At 41.4% G+C, this 17,012-nt stretch overlaps 1 protein-coding gene across 1 annotated transcript; it reads left to right on the top strand.

The window, feature by feature from the left end:
• The first annotated feature begins 296 nt into the window (after positions 1 to 296).
• LOC307084115 (GTP-binding protein Rheb-like) lies at positions 297 to 16,893 on the top strand. Its single transcript, XM_079748336.1, has 8 exons — positions 297 to 791; positions 1,239 to 1,310; positions 1,408 to 1,475; positions 1,644 to 1,726; positions 1,865 to 1,921; positions 2,017 to 2,064; positions 2,338 to 2,419; positions 14,968 to 16,893. The coding sequence occupies exons 1-8, from the start codon at positions 740 to 742 to the stop codon at positions 15,058 to 15,060; spliced, it is 555 nt and encodes a 184-aa protein (XP_079604462.1). The 5' UTR covers positions 297 to 739; the 3' UTR covers positions 15,061 to 16,893.
• The last annotated feature ends 119 nt before the right edge of the window (positions 16,894 to 17,012 follow it).

Here is a 17,012-nt window from a genome sequence, read left to right on the forward strand (position 1 = left end):
CATTGCATAACAAAAATCACATCATCGTTCAAATACAACATAATCGAATGTTTGATTGAGATCAAATGTGTGTCAGACAGCCTAACACGTCGTTTTAGTGGAAAATCGCTTATATCGCTTACCAAATAAAAAATCATAGACAATCATATAAAGATAGCACAAACATGACTAAATCTCTCAGTATAATATAATAAAACCTCGAGGTCTATTTTTAGTTGAATTACGAGCGAATGGATTTGGAGCATTGCTTGCCGCTCGACGGGTGACCTCTGACCTCCTGACGCCCTGCTGTGAGCGCCTGTTTCTAACGTCAGCTTCCGTTCACCACCGCGGTCAATAAGCGCTCACCCTCAATAACATATCTGGACCCGAGCTAAGGATCTATCGGTTGAAAACGTAGTAAGTTAGCTTTCGGACACCAGATAGTGAACGAAGGAACATTGGTGTCAGCTGTCGGGAATCTGAGGTCTGAGTCGGGGATCTGAGGCTTGAGGCCCGGGGGAGGTTTGGGGATCTGAGGCTCGAGGTCCGGGGAATTCTGAAGCTCGAGGCCCGGGGGAGGTTCGGTCTGAGGTTCGAGGTCCGGGGGATCTGAGGGTCGCGGGGCTGTCGGCAGCGGCTGGAAAGTTTGTTGTTGTCACGTGACGTCAGACGAATGTGGCCGTAAAGTTTTATTTTAGCATCCAAAGCCGGCGGAGAACAACCGGGTTCACCCCCACCAACAACCCCTCCCAACACCATGCCTCAACCAAAGTATCGGAAGATCGCGGTGATCGGTTACCGATCTGTAGGTGAGTGTTCACCGTGTTGTGCTCGGCTATCTGGAGCTAACGCTAGCTAAATGGCTAACTGGATCTAACGCTAGCTAGCGGGCTAATATACACGAGTCAGGCTAACTGCTAGCTGGCTAGCTAGCCTGTGTTTACCTCTGCTGGCCTTATCTCAACACCCTAAAACAGTTTCGTTTCCATATGTGATCCTCTCTGAGGTTAACTCTTTGAGGTTAAATGAGCCTTTCTGGTGTTTGAGACGTTAGCCTTTGATGGTGGTAACGTTATGTCCAACAATGTGCTTCACCTTACATGTTATGAATCTGTCAGGACAACTTGAACCACTCTCTGGGGCCCACTTTACTATTATGTAAAATATTCATTCCAGAAGCGACCAATGGCATTTCTGAACTGTCTGTGAAGACCTTGCAGACAGTATGGTACATGATCAGTATGTTCTCCCTGCAGGCAAATCCTCTCTCACTATCCAGTTTGTGGAAGGACAGTTCGTGGACTCCTATGACCCCACTATCGAAAACAGTACGTGGTCGTAGTCCTAGTCGTTTGTAAGCAATTGTAAAACAGTAAACATTTTTTTTTAAAGCATCATGTTTAACAATTGTTTAAAATCTCTCAGCCTTCAACAAAATGGTTTCTGTCAATTGCCAAGACTTCAATCTTCAGTTGGTGGATACGGCTGGACAGGTACGTTTTAGCAGTCAGTACAGTTATTGGGTGAATAGGCATACATACGTGTAATGGCCATATTTGCTATGTGGTTAAAGGCATCAAAGTAAATGTAATCTCCATTACATTGTGGGCCAACTTGCTGCTGTAATATATTTTAATTGCGGCCATCCTCTTTTGATCCAGGATGAGTACTCAATCTTCCCCCAGTCCCACTCCATGGACATCCATGGCTATGTTCTGGTGTATGCAGTGACCTCCATGAAGAGGTGAATAGATTGGGGTTTTCATCTGCATGCTGTGTTACACATTGAACACGTCGTACAGAACACTTAATGTGTTGTGCAGCCATTACCACCATAACCCTATTGATGTTAATTAATTACGTGATGTTTCGATCTTTACAGTTTTGAAGTTGTGCAGGCTCTACATGACAAGTTACTAGATATGGTTGGAAAGATACAGTAAGTCTACTGTTTTCATCAAAGCATTTTGTGAGTAATGTCTTTTTGCCTTTACATCTTTTTTTATATATGATTGATTTTTTTTTTAATTTTAGGGTTCCTACCGTTCTCGTAGGAAACAAAAAAGATCTGCACATGGAAAGGTAATACTGCGGAAGAAGCTGATGTACAAGGCCTGAAGATACTATGAAGATCGTTTGACCTACTTAGGTTTATGACATACAGTATTTTTAAATTCTGAAATCACATTTCCTTCCATGTTTTTTCTGACATTTCAATTCTTTGGAAAAAAACAAACATAATTTGAAAGGAAATGTTTTCAATTTAAAGCAACTATACAGATACCATAGTTACATTTAGTTGTAGTTAAAAGGATCCTGAACGGTGGTTAAAAGGGTCCATCATCTATTCCACAGAGTCATCAAGCCAGAGGAAGGAAAGAAACTTGCAGATTCATGGGGAGCTGCTTTCATGGAATCCTCCGCCAAGGAGAACGAGGTATCCTGGTTTTACTGACAGGTTTTACTGTATCTGCTTGGAATAGAGTTGGGATCAAGTTGTAGCATTTGAGTCAACATTGTTGGTTGTCTGAAACAATGGTATGACTTCGGAGGGACTAATGGGTCCTAGCCTTTATGTACGGCTTATGTGATGATATACCCAGTTTTCCAAACTGCCGCTGAAACCGACAATGCTGAAATTCTTATTTTTAAGAGAGGAGCGCTTCAGCTTATCTTTATGTAATCTCTTGAAACATCATTGCGACACAATTGACACCTCTAGCTAAATGTAGTACCCTAGAGAACCAGCTACAACCTTGTTTTCATCCAAACAAGCCGTCTTTAGCGAACGGTGAATCGCATTGGCTTCTAAGAGCTGTCGGCTGAAGCGAGCTTAGGGGCCGTCTACAAAGTGCAAAACTGAAAACAACCACAATGGTAAAATTTCAATAGCGTCGCCATTATTGACACATCATTCATCATATCTTCTGTGTGTGCTCACCATTATGACTTGAATAGTACAAATTTGAAAAAGTCTCTCAAAAGTACACACATACCGACACAATAAAGTAAAGAAATAAAATGAAAGTAGAAAGAACAGTAAAACAGTTAGGGAGTAATCTGTTTGTTTGTAAAATTACTAGTGATCTGTGCGAACAAAATCACGCCTTAGGGGCGTTACAAAGTGAATCCACTTTTTAAAGGATGAGGTAAATTGCTCTGTTTTATGATTGACAAATGCTGTTATCTCTTCCATTTTGTAAATGAGAGTTGGGCTCTCCTGCGATAACCACTTCCTGGTTAAAGCCTTTTTAGCTGCAACCAACAGAATGTTCAATAAGTATTTGTCCTTTTTCATTCAGGACATAGGTAAATTCCCAAAGTACATAGTCTTGATTTCTAAAGGCAGAACATCTTTGAAAATGTCTTGTAGGGCATTGTGTATCCCCTTCCAGTGGTCTTTGATAACAGGGCAGTCCCAAAAAACGTGGAAGTGGTTTGCGTTCTGGTTACCGCAGTTCCTCTAACATATAGGGGGTATTCCATCATAGTGGGATTTCTGAGAGGGTATTATAAAGTATCTAATCAAGTTCTTCCAGTTATATTCCCTCCATTACTGTGAACTGGTACATTTCCAATGAAACCTCCACATGATTGTCCATCCCTCTTCAGATACATTCATCCCACCTTCTTGTTCCCATTTTTGCCTAATGTATACAGTTGAATGTGTTTTAAGAATTGACAGCATTTTGTACGCACATGAAACTATTCTCCCATTCACATCAGAGTTATATGCTTTCCTAAACATTTCTATCAAGTTTACATTTGTCTCCAACACATTTTTCATCTTCATATTAACATAAAGCCGCATTTGCAGATACCGTTTTTTCCCCAAAAAAATTCCTATTTTTCCAAAAGGTATTTCTCTTTGAGTGAATCAAAACTAAGCACTGTTCCTCCTTTCACTACCTTACATAAAGCTGTTAATCCCTTAAGTGTACAGTACATTAAATCTACTGTAGAGTTGGTTAGGAATGAAGTCTGAGTCATTTGCACACCATTTAAGAAACATAATATCACCTTCTAATTTATACTCTTTTATGATAGTTTTCCACATTTTTAAAGTACATTTCACCCATGGATTCTCAATACTGTTTATGTAATTTTGTAAATTATTGTCTGCTATAACTGCCTGTATTGGGTGGAACACATTTTCTCTTCAATAGATTTCCATTGAGCATTATATTTTGGGTTGCACCAATAAATAGAAATAGTCTCTGAGAGAGGGTAGACCCCATCCCCCTTTTTCTTTTGTCAGTTGTAGAGTTTTGAGATGGACCCTTGGTCTTTTGCTTTGTTATATATATCTTGACAGCATTTTTTCCCATTCATTGAATTGGTTTTGATTGATCTCAATTGGTAGGGTCTGAAAAAGGTACAATAATCAAGGTAATATACTAATTTTAATAGATTCAATTCAAATAATTTTAATAGAAAGGGATTAGGTTCCATCTTGCTGTATCTTCCTTAATTTTTTTCTGTACTGGTAGGTAATTACATTCTAATAATTTTGTAAGATCTATGGGTATGTTAATCCCTGAATACCTGATGGATTTTGTTTGCCATATCAATGGGTATTTCTTCAGGTGGGCTGTAATTATATGAAAGTAGTTGGGTCTTACCTATGTTAACCTTGTATCCCGACAATTTACCATATTGTTCAAATTATTCCATCAATTTAGGTAAAGTGTTTGTCGGCTGCCCCAAAAAACACAATATCATCCACATAACAGGCCAATTTATAGTCTCTCTTTAATAGAAATTCCCCATATATCTTTGTTTTGTCTAATATGTTGAGCCAATGGTTCTAAATATAGCACGAAAATTAAGGGTGACCATGCACAGCCCTGTCTGGTGCCTCTTTCTAGGGTAAAACTATTAGATAAATATTCGTTGACTTTAATTCTGGCCATAGGATTTTCATACAGTGCCTGTTTAGTTTTTTATGAGTGTATCATGAAGGCCAAACCTGTCTAACACTCAGTAAAGAAAAACCCAATTAACTAAATCAAATGCTTTTTCAGCGTCAACACTTATCACTATTGCCTCAGTCTTAATTTTTTGTATATAATCTATGATGTGTCATGTCTTTCTTATATTGCCTTGCGTTTGGCGTTGCTGTATAAAATCTGTCTGGTCATTATGAATCAATGTGGGTAAGAACTCTTCTAATCGTCTAGCCATAATCTAGGAAAATAATCTGTAATTCACGTTAAGAACAGATATTGGTCGATATGAACCACATCCATCTCATCCTTGCCTTCTTTTGGTATAGCCGATATGATAGTCTCCTTCAAGCTGGGTGGCGTTTGCACCTTTTTTAAAGCCCAGTTCAGTGTTGGAAGCATAATAGGTGTTGATTCCTCTTTAAATTCCTTACACCACTCGGCTGTATAGCCGTCTGATCCTGGCGATTTATTTGATTTAAGTCTACTTATCGCATTTTTTAATTCCCCTTTTGTTATATCAGCAGTCATTATTTCATTTTGTTCTTCATTTAATGTGGGTAAATCTAAAGAACGCAGAAAATTGTCAATTTGGGCAATATAGTCAATATATTTCCTACTGGGACATTAGAGTATAAGGTTTTGTTAAACACCTTCAAGAACATTCAATTTTTATTAACTGCTTGTGTAGCTAAATCATTGATTTCGCTCCTAATTTTTTTATATCCTCCAATATCTTTTGCTCAAAATGTAATTTATGTTTCCTTTCTAGTTCCTTCAATTTGTTTTGCAATTTTTTTTATTCCTCATTTTCTTCTTGTATGATGAAAAAGCTATAATGTTCCCACTTAATACAGCCGTAAAAGGCATCCCATAGAATGGGAGGCGTGACCTCATCATTGTCATTAGATTCTAATTAGAGGCTTGTTTCCTCGTAATTCGTTCCTTAAATTTAGAATCATTGAGCAGACTTGAATTAATTTCCATGTGGTATTCTTTGGTTGCAGGTTAAAGTCAACATATAAGTAGATAGGTGCATGGTCACTTAGATCTATCATCCCAATTCCACAGTCATTCATTACGTCCTTATCTTTTCCAAATGTTACAAAATAATCTATTCTTGAATACGAGGAGTGTGGGGCAGAGTAGTGTGTATAATCTCTCCTGTTAGGGAAAAGGTTTCTCCACATGTTGATTAGACCCACCTCCTCAAAAAGTGTTTACTTTTCTATGTAGGGACTTTTTTTCAAGGTTTTTTTTACTTGAGCTATCCAACCCGGGTTGAAGGTGTACGTTTAAATCCCCCCGCAGACCAGAAGTCCTACTGTTTCTGTTGCCATAATATTAGTGATTTTTTTAAAGAAGCTAACATCACTTCCAGGGGCCCCATATATATTTAATAAAGTTATTGGCCGACCATCTATATTTCCTCTTGCTAAAATTAATCTACCCTTTTTATCTCCCATTTCAAATACCTTTTCAAAATTAAGCCTGTTAGAAATAAGGATAACAACTCCTCTTCTATGCCCTAATTTATATGACAAAAACAAATTGTTGAAGCCAATTCTCTTGAGTTTTCCATGTTCATTATATCTTAAATGAGTTTCCTGAAGGTATACTATGTGGGCCTGTTCTTTCTTCATTTTAGATAAAATTTTACTACGCTTAATTGGATTCAAAAGCCCATTAATATTATATGAGATGAATTTCACTTTGCAACTAGACATACATATTTATCTGTCTATGTAACATTAATATACACAAAACAAAACTACTCCCTGAACAACCAGAACATAGAAACATGTATGTTTCTGTTAACAGAACAATAAAACAGGTGTGGTACCAAGGTTGGGGTCTCTTGTAAGTGACCCTGAGCTAAGCTGAAAATAAAGCCTAGCGGTGGAGGAAGTCCTCTTCTACCTGTAGGCTGAGGGCCCCCACTGCAGCATCTGTCCATTACCCAAAAAGAAAAAAGTATCTGTGTCACTCCCATGTATATATTCTCATTCAAATAAGGAGGAAAGAATGGATGCGAAAGTAATAAAAAAAAAAGGGAAAGTCACATCTTGATCGCTGCATTTTTAGTAATTTGAACCTGGCACTGTTTAACTCAAGAGATTGTTTAGCTCACCACATTACTCATAACTTATAGCTCTTCTCCTGTGGGGGACGAGCCTTGTCTCCTGAAGGCACGCAGTTTCTCCCTGGTGTTCCGCTCTCGCTCCTCTCCCGTTCCCCTCTGCCTCTGTCCCACCGTGTCCCAGGCGAAGCGTGTTCAGCCGCCATTGTGTGATGGCGGTGACGGGCAGTCCTCTGTCTTTCATGTCCTTGGTTGCCTCCATCGCTGTCTGTAAAGCCTCGTCTCGTCTTCGTAGTAAACTCGTAGTTAAGCTGGGAACGGGGTCTGGAAGCGGATATTCCTCTGCTTTAACACCAGTGTTGGTAATAACGCCGTTTAAAAGAACGGCGTTAGGTCACGCCGTTATTTTTTCCGTAAGGGGGTAATCTTAACTTATTACTATTTCCGTCGTAACAACGCCGTTACCGTTACTGTACGAAAAATAAAGTGCGTAATTATGAATTGATTGAATAAACTGAGTAATCCGAACGAACCCCTGGCTCCAATTACAAACTGCTATTGAGGAGACCGGGTGGGTTGACAGGGTTTTCGCGGGGTTGTTAAAGGTACTAATAGGTAGTAAATGAAATTAGCCCAAATTAAGGCCATTAAAAAATATTAAAAAGTAATAAAAGTCATCTGACGAGGTATTACATTTCCAACAAGGCCTATGAGTTTTTCAATTGGTGTAATTTACGTGCAGGCCTATCTCCTAAAATTACTAAAACTTGCGTGGATTTATTTTTATGTTGCGAGTAGGACCTGAGCGATAACTGATGTCACGTGGTGCGTGAGCTAAAACAAACTGGATATAGCCGGCTTGTTTAGTTATACCCACTTCGCGAGTTCGCTTCTGTTAGTTCAAAGTCATTTGAAAGACAATAATTGGGAAATGCATATTTTCGGACCTCTGGCTGGAGGAATCGATCTTTAAAGGATGGTCACAAAAAGAACACTTGTTTGACCGGTTGCCATGGTTATCTCCGTGTGGTTAATTTGCAGTTGCAGGTGTTAATTAGAGATGTTGTCAGCTTACTGTTAAATTAAACTGTATTCAGAAAATGCGGTTATATGCTATAGGCCCTGTAGTATCTGTGGTATGAAGGCTGGGACGAATTATTAATATGTACAATCCATAACGTTAGCTCTGTCTCATAGCTCAGCTGACTAAAATACCTCCCGTTGCCAAGTCGTAGCTAAGGTCCGTCCTATTTATGTGAAAAACTATATTTGGATTGTAAAACGCATGGAAATATAAATGAATGATCTTTAATCCTTTTCTTTGGCAAGTGACCATGGTATAATAACTGGGATAATGCCTCTCGAGGTGTCAAAAACATGTTTGGTCGATCGTAATTAACGGGGACTACTTTTTGAGGGAGATTAAATCAAACAGAGTATACATTTAATAAGCATGAAATACGAATAAGGAAAAGCATAATTAGTAAAGTATTTGAATTGTTTTATGTTGGCTAGCAAGAAGTAGAATAAATGGGATAATCAGACTTATTAAAACGGTTTGTGCAACCAACCGCACAACAAAACATGATTGCGGCTCTTGTCACTCTCGTCTCTTTCTGCATATGACATGCTCGTAGAGCGGGGAGTGACTAGACTGATAATCCCTCTATCGAAAGTACACTGGTGTGAATTTGCGCTAGACAGCCGCGTTTACATGGACACTTCTGATCCGATTAGAAGTGGAAGAACAGCTCAATCGGAATAAAAAATGATCATATATACGGCTCATTCGGAATTCAATTCTCTAATACAGTTTGGGGTGGGTGCGGCTACTTTTTGACTTGGAGAGATGGCAACAGCAGCTGCTGTATTTCGCAATTGGTCAGTCAGTACTTTTATGCATACTGAACTTGACCACTGTCAAGGAAAGTGGATTTTTTTGTCTGATTCACGTCTTTCTTCTCACTCCGTAAGTAGTCCGGTAATTTATCAACCCCAGCGCGTCCGGTTTCTAAGCGATGTCAACGTCTGTGGCGGACTATTTCTCTGCTGTTTTGGCAAGGAGCCGTGTAATAATGTATAGAACGTCGCCGGTCATTATCGAAAATATGACCCTTCAGGGCGAAGCAAGACACCTCCGCTTCGCATCGCGGTCCGGTTCGCCCGGTCTGGGCTTATTTACCCGATAATGACCGGCGTTCTGTGCTATAACATTATCCCTTACATATGTCATATAAGTCCAGACCAACATAACAGTTGTGCGGGAGAGACATACGAACGTAAGCTTACCACTTTGGTAAATGCCATGGGCCTATATACAGTACATTTGGATTGCATGATAGGAATAGATCTATTCCAATTAGAAATCTAATCGGATCAGAAGTGTCCATGTAAACGCGGCTAGTGTTGTGTGTAACGCGTTACTACGCGGTACTATTTCATGTAAAACCAACACTGTAATAACAATATTAACGAGGTAATTATAACTTAACTTCAACACTGGACACAAAAACTCTCTCGCTGGCACTCTGTTTATGTCTACTTTGTGACATATTGATTAACTATGTTTTAACTATTAATTATAGACCAAGTCCCGTTGGGACATCTTGATTAATCCATCTCCTATGGTCTCTCTTGAAGTCGTGCTGGTATTAAAAAATATGGTGAAGGTATTAAAAATGGTGTTAAAAGGTAGTAAATTCAACTTAAGAATTTCTGAATAGACCCTGGTTAACAACGAGGTAAGCGATTATAATTGGCTAATGGCTGGTTTAGACTACAAGATTTCAGCCCAATTTTGCCCCGATTCTTTCGTCGCAGACAAATTTGCGAATCGTACACGATTTTGAAAGGTCGGCGACGAGACGAGGTCTTGTAATGTGACATGCTTGCGATCTGCGATGTTTTCGTCTACGACTTCCGAAAACCCAACGACGAAAAGTTTAGCATGTCAGAATTTTTTGGGGAATCGCATGACGTATCCATGTTGACATGAGGGAACCCCGCGAACTGCTGGAGCTCACGCGCAGTGTTCAACTTATTATGTTCGTAAAACATTACCTCCAGTTCGGTATGTAGCACCGACATTCCGAGCTCTCCTCTTCGTGCAACCCAAGAACGAGTCCACAATCTTTTTTTCTTTTTCTTCCTTTCCGTTTCTGTGCAGAGGACCGCCAGCATAATGCCTAGTGCTAGGTACTCGGGATCCATTGTTGACGCTTTGTTGCTAGGCTACGTTGTTGCTAGGCTACGTTGTTGCTGCTCTACTTTGTATCGTTCATGTCACGCGCAACGCAACTACTGTGAAGAATTGCTGCATTGAGCAGATATAAAAACTACTGGAATCTTTATGACAAAAATGTAAAAAACATTTATGTTAGTTCTAAACCTTAGATTTTCTAATTATCTTGCGTGAATGATACAAGTATAAGTACGACGAGACAAGGCCGACGAGACAAGGCCCGATTTCCTGGCGCTGTGATCGTATAGTGTGACATGTTAAATCGTGGAGGAATGTCTGAGAATCGTGTAGTCTGAACCAGCCATAAGGCAGAGTCATGTTTCATGGTAGCCAATCGGAGCCAGTGTTTTTACACACAAGCCAGGACACGCGCGCCACACACACACGCAAACGCACACACAAAACAGATTCGATGAAGCAGCAGAAATAGTGTCCGGAGCAATTCGATGAAAAGTTGGCATTTTCTGTAGTATTCGGCAGATGTTCCACAGCCTTTGAAACCAAGCAAACTGAAATTCAGGCCCCATCCACACTAACCCAGGTAAATGTAAAAACGCACATCCGCAATGAAAATTATCTCCATCCACACTATCGTTTTCATATCGTTTTCGGAATGTTTTGCATCCACGTTCCACACTGAAATTATTTTGATAAACAGTTGTTGTCATGGTTACGTAACTCCGCCACGCCTCTCTGTTTAGATTACAGGCGCGCGATCAGCTGATATTTACAGTTGATCAGCTGGTTAATCATTTTTGACCCGGTCTTGTCTGTCTTTCGGGGTTTTTTACCATCACTGAAGAACATCAAGAACAGCGCTCGCCTCCGGCGTTGGAGAAACGAATATGTTTGAGCCAATATGTCGAGTTGTTTCTGGAGATAAATTAGTACATTGTACAGAGAGATCATCATTTGCGTTTCGCCTACAATTTTTTTGATGAGCGTCTTGGTCTCGAGCGCAAGCTTGTGGCAGTGTCATGGCAACCGAACGTCATCGTTTCTGAAAGCCTCCGTCTACCCAGTCCATACTACAACGCCAACCCAGCGTTTTCACATAGAAAACGCATTGTAGATTTACCCGAGTTAGTGTGGACGGGGCCTCAGTTGGAAGCATATCAGGGCCTTGAATGGGCAGTTCAACCATTTAACACATTAAGGCCAAGTGAAAACGGGTCAGAAAAATCCAAATTCTTTGACATATAGCAACTTTTTTTTTTCTTTTACAGTAACGCAAAAGGTTACTTTCCCTGGTAACTAGTTACTTTTATTATAGAGTAATTCAGTTACTAACTCAGTTACTTTTTGGAACAAGTAGTGAGTAACCATAACTTTTACTAACTTTTACCATTTACTTTTTTAAAGTAACGTTCAACACTGTTTAACACACGCTTTGCCTCGGAGTAATCTTTACGCTTTTGTAGAATAGCTGGAGGGGTAATCTTGATCGAAATAAATCGGTCTCCCGTTCAAAAATACCTTATTTTTCTCCCATGCCTTGCGTAAAACCTCCTCTTTAGTTGTGTAGCGGAGAAACCTTATTATTATTGACCGCGGCTCGTCCTCTGTCTCCGGACGGCCTCGGGGCGAGCGCCCGGTGCGCTCTTTCAATGCCAAGCTCCCTGGTGGGGGGGACCTCCAATGTTTCCCGTAGTAACTTCTGCACGAACTCCACCAGAGAAGGACCGTCTGCTCCCTCGGGAACATTATATATCCTTAGATTGTCCCGTCGGGATCTTTCCTCTTGGTCAGGCAGTTTATTCTCCTGCTGATTCATCACCTTTATCATCTTGCTTAGCACCTGTTCAACATTTTGAACACGGTCCTCCACATTTTCAATTCATATCTCTGCCGCCGCTACACCCGCGGCGCTACCATTCGGCCTGGGTGGGCCTGGGCCCACCCATTTTAGGTCCGGGCCTGCCCATTTTGACCCAGGCCTATAGTGAGTAGTGAGTGATTTTCATTCTAGCTGCTCATCCAATAAGCAGCCTGAGGGGAGCGTTGAGTAAAAGCTTCTCAGCCAATCAGCGGCTTCTACCCCACGTGTGGACTGCCCGCCCACAGGCTGCAATACGCACGTTGATTCTACTGGGCAACTCATCACCTGCACAGCAAAACTGCAGGTGATGCTCAATCCTACAGAAATTAAATTATGGAATGACATACTGGACAAGCAGATGATGGAGCTGAACATTCGTTTCAAGCCCGACACATACGGCTTTATGAGAGCCGCTGCTGCCTGCTTGCCACGGTCAGACACCTTTGGTGACAAGGCTCTCATCCGGCCCGCCAGCACGCACTTTTCCATTCCAGTGGAAGACGAAGAGCACACTGTGTTTGTGCAGCAGCTTAAAAGAAAGGCAAAGGCCAACAAGACCATTTACGAGAAAAAAGAAACACTCGTAGAAGTGCGTGACGCATGCCCCCGTGATATTTTCCCCAACATGAACAGCCTCCTCACATTGCCCATGACGGCAAGTACTGTGGAGAGACTCTTTTCAGCTGTCAATCGGATAAAAACAGGCACCAGGGCAACAATGTTGACGGATAGACTGAACTCGTGGTCCCTGCTTTCATTTGAAAGGGAATTGACTGATTCACTGGAATATCAAGAGATTCTTGCTGTGTTCAGCACGAAACCCCGCCGTCTCCTGCTGCCAGCCCCAAGTCCCACCAGCCAGTTTGAATTGAATTGTGTGCATTTGTAATTATTTATCAGTTATCTCGGATTGTTATGCTGTTGTTTATATGGTTAAATATGTTATTCATTTAATTATTCTTAAGAAATAAGCTACAGGAGAAATAATTATTTTTCCTGCTGTTTGTGTTTAGCAGCTGTGTCACTTTCAATGCTGCTGTTATTTCATGTCCATACAGTTCTTTTGTCATTCTGAATTTATAAGAAACAGTTAAATCATTTTGGACAGTTCCCTGCGCGCCGTGCTGGGTAAATGAATGGAAAGAGAAACAGACCCTCCAAAGATAAAATTCAGTTTCAGTCTTTTTGTGTATTGTACATTCAAAAGAGATAAATGAACTTAGGCTTACTGCCAAGGTGTGTGTCTTTGTCCGCTTCAGCTCTGAGCTGAGGACAGCAAGACAAGAGCCACACAGGTAGGCTACTGAGTTGCTGTCCTCAGTGCCGCAGAAAGGCGCTGAAACGGAGATGAAGGGGAACCCGTTTTTTTTTTTTGGCTTATTTTAACTGGCCCATCCAGTTTTCTGGAGGCCCACCCACAATCAAAATCCTGGCGCCGCTAGTGCTCCGCTAGCTTAGCATTGACATTGGTGAGCTCAGCTTTGATATCGTTTAGCTGTTGTTTCGTGTCTTTACGAAAGTCCCGTATCTCCTCCAAGACCTTTGCTAAGCTAGCCTCGTGTGGCTCGGAGCTAGCTTCCTCATGTGTACCTGTGCAGGAGAGCTGTTCGGGGTTTCTCCTTCGTTATTGGATTCTGCAGCAGTATTTTTCTTTTGTCCATTCTTCTTTCCCATCTTCGCCCCGTTATGCAGATCTTGTGTGGTCGAAAAATTTGTTATTTGGCAATTCAACGAGGCGAAATTAACGTTTTGTCGGGAGAAGTTAGTTTAGGCCATTCGGTGTGGTGACGTCAACAGACTCACTGGCCTCTTAATGGTCCTACTACAACATTTAGTTTTGTAAAATATATCTCTTCTTATTTTTGAGGATTTTTTATTTAGCAACAATTTCAATAGCGTCACCATTATTGACTCTAGAGCCCCAAAACTCGTTCCATAGAGGCATGGCCTCTTTATGGTTCTACTACATCCTTTAGTTTTGAAAAATATATCTTTTCTTATTTTTGAGGATTTTTTATTTAGCAACAATTTCAATAGCGTTGCCATTATTGACTCTAGAGCCCCAAAACGTTTCCCATTGGCATTGGCTCTTTATGGTCTTACTGCAACCATTAGTTTGGAAAAATCTACTTATTTTTAAGGCATTTATTTTTAGCAAAAATGTCAACATACATCTTTTTTTAACCACAATTTCAGTAGCGTCACCATTATTGACTCTAGAGCCCCATAACTTGTTCAATAGAGGCATGGCCTCTTTATGTTCCTTATTTGTTGGAGGCACAGACCTTTTCGATTGTTGTAGTATTTGTGTTATGTGATTTTACTGTATAGGGTGGTTTTTGATTTAATATATTTTTTGTTAAATATATGTAAATAATTGTTTTAAAGATTATACTTGTATTATGTTCAATCTTTCCATATTTCCCCTGCTCATGACTGCCGGCAGACACATAGAAACCTCACGGTAGGGTGCGCTTTGCAAGCACACAATAAAAAATTGCGAGCAGGAAAAAAAAAATAATTTTACCTCCACTGCTGCAACTCCATCCTAGGGGAAACACTGATACCATGTCCATTTTTATCAGACCAAGAAGCAACATGTCCGTGTTGCGGACTGCTATAAGGGCTACACACTGGCCATTATAGCAGTCCGTGGTTTACAGTGAGTTTAATCATTTGAGTTAATCATTTGTGTCTCAGAGAAAATAAATAGAAACCCTCTAAGATGTGTAGTTCTTCAGATGTGTGGTCCTTCATATGTTTAGTTCTTCAGATATGTAGTTCTTGTAACTCTTCAGGTAAAGAGTTGTGATCGCCCCCTTGGCTGACCACCACGCACTGAACTGGGGCGGCTGCGTTTGTTTGGTGTGACCCACTTCCTGTTCCTGTTCCCATGCAGACCGCCGTGGAGGTGTTCAAGCGGATCATCCTGGAGATGGAGAAGGCAGACGGGAACATGCCGTCGGAGGAGAAGAAGTGTGCTGTGATGTAAAGGCATCTCCCAGCGACCGTGGAGACGACTCGTATGCTGAAGACAGGCGTTCCCCCCCCCCCATCAGCCCCCCCCCCCCCAAACAGCCTGCCAACTCTCACCTCCCTGCTGAAGACAGGCAGTACCCCTCACCAGCCTGCCCACTCTGCCCCTCACCAGCCTGCCCCTCCTCCTCTCAACAGCCCCCACACTCTCCCCTCACCAGCCTGCCCCCCCTCCCCTCACCAGCCTGCCCCCCCTCCCCTCACCAGCCTGCCCACTCTCCCCTCAACAGCCCCCACTCTCTCCCCTCACCAGCCTGCCCCCCCTCCCCTCACCAGCCTGCCCCCCCTCCCCTCACCAGCCCCCACTCTCTCCTCTCACCAGCCTGCCCCCGCTCCCTTCCCTGCTGAGGACAGGTGGTACCCCTCACCAGCCCGCACACTCTTCCCTCGTCAAGGAGCTGCGTGGCATTTCCTTTCACCGGACTCCATCCTAACAGCTGATTGGATTATATACAGCCAGGGGCTCAACCAACTGACCAATGAGCTTATCACTTGTAACTATAGGGAACGATTTCTATGAGCAAGATGAAAAATATTGTTTTTGATTCATTCAAAGTGTTTTCCTTCATAAAGGATTTCTATATTTTCTTTTCTTTTTTTAATATAGGTGACTTTATATAAACTTTGGGATTGACCCAAACTTATGTAAGACAAGATATTGCCAAATGTACAAAACAGTACAAAAACCAAGTGAATGTTTTGGATTGATTGGCATCTGTCAGGTCATTAGCTGAAATAGCAAAATCATGAAGGATGGACGGTTCTTAGGATTGATATTATTCCTGAACTCCCAAACTTATAAATAATTCCCCAGCCCTGACACGCAACTGTTACAGTTCATAATGCTACAAATGTTATTTGGAATGCGATTCTAAATTAGACAAATTGGTTTATAACTGAATAAGGTTAATTGGAGAAAGAGAAGTTCACTTTAATGGAATCATTTTTCACTGTACATTTAAGAAATTAAACGTTGGGTGCCTTTAGACTAAATTGTAAAATGTGTGTTAATGACAGAAGTCTATTTCTATACTCCCGATCATAGTTTGATTCTTGATTATGCCCCTCCCTTTCCTACAGTTCTTTTCTCTTCTTGGTAGACCATAATGTGTTATCTGGTGGATAACCTGATTATAGCATTGGTAAGATCAGTGATGTTTACAAGTTGTGTCTATAGAAATAGAATCTTAGAAGCTGGTATAATAGTTTTGGGTATCTTTGAATGATGCAGGTTTGCTTTTCCCCTAAATGTTTTTAGTTGGTTATATGCATAATAATATGATATTTGAGTAGAAGATTTATTTTAAATAGATTTTTAACAGTGGCTCTCGCAGTACATTGATGGACATACTCTTCCCATCAACTTTCAGAAGTTCTGAATTTAAATTCATAACAATATAGCCATGGTGCATTATTTCCAATTAATTTGCAGATACAAGGAAAGGAACACTGTCCAAAACATGAGGCCTTCTGAAGCCTTTCAAAGTCACACTAGCCTTACACAGAAAGGTGGCTGTGTTCTCCTCTACATTATATAGCGTTCTGCCCGTAGTGGCTACTTGTTGTTTTGGGGTTTTATTTGTATTGAGTGCTTCTTGGAGTAGTGGGTTGAGCGTGGGTCGTATTGAGAGAGGCTGTGTCTTGTGCCTTACAGTTCATACACCCCCCCCCCCTCCCCCCCCTCCCTCCACGCCTGGTGAGCCGTCCCCCAGGTGTCTGAGCCTCAGGACGGCCTCACGCCGGCCCCCCTTTATGATTCAAGGTGCTTTCCCCCCCCCCCCCCCCCCCCCCCCCAGAGCTGACCGGTCCCAGGGGGAATCTCATGGTGTGTGACTGGGCATCCATGTTCTCAGGTGGGGCAATGGTAATTCAGAACACTTGCTGTAAACAGTTTTGTATATAAATAAA

This window comes from Pollachius pollachius, assembly GCF_949987615.1.
Source record: "Pollachius pollachius genome assembly, chromosome: 12".
In the NCBI taxonomy this organism is placed as follows: domain Eukaryota; kingdom Metazoa; phylum Chordata; class Actinopteri; order Gadiformes; family Gadidae; genus Pollachius; species Pollachius pollachius.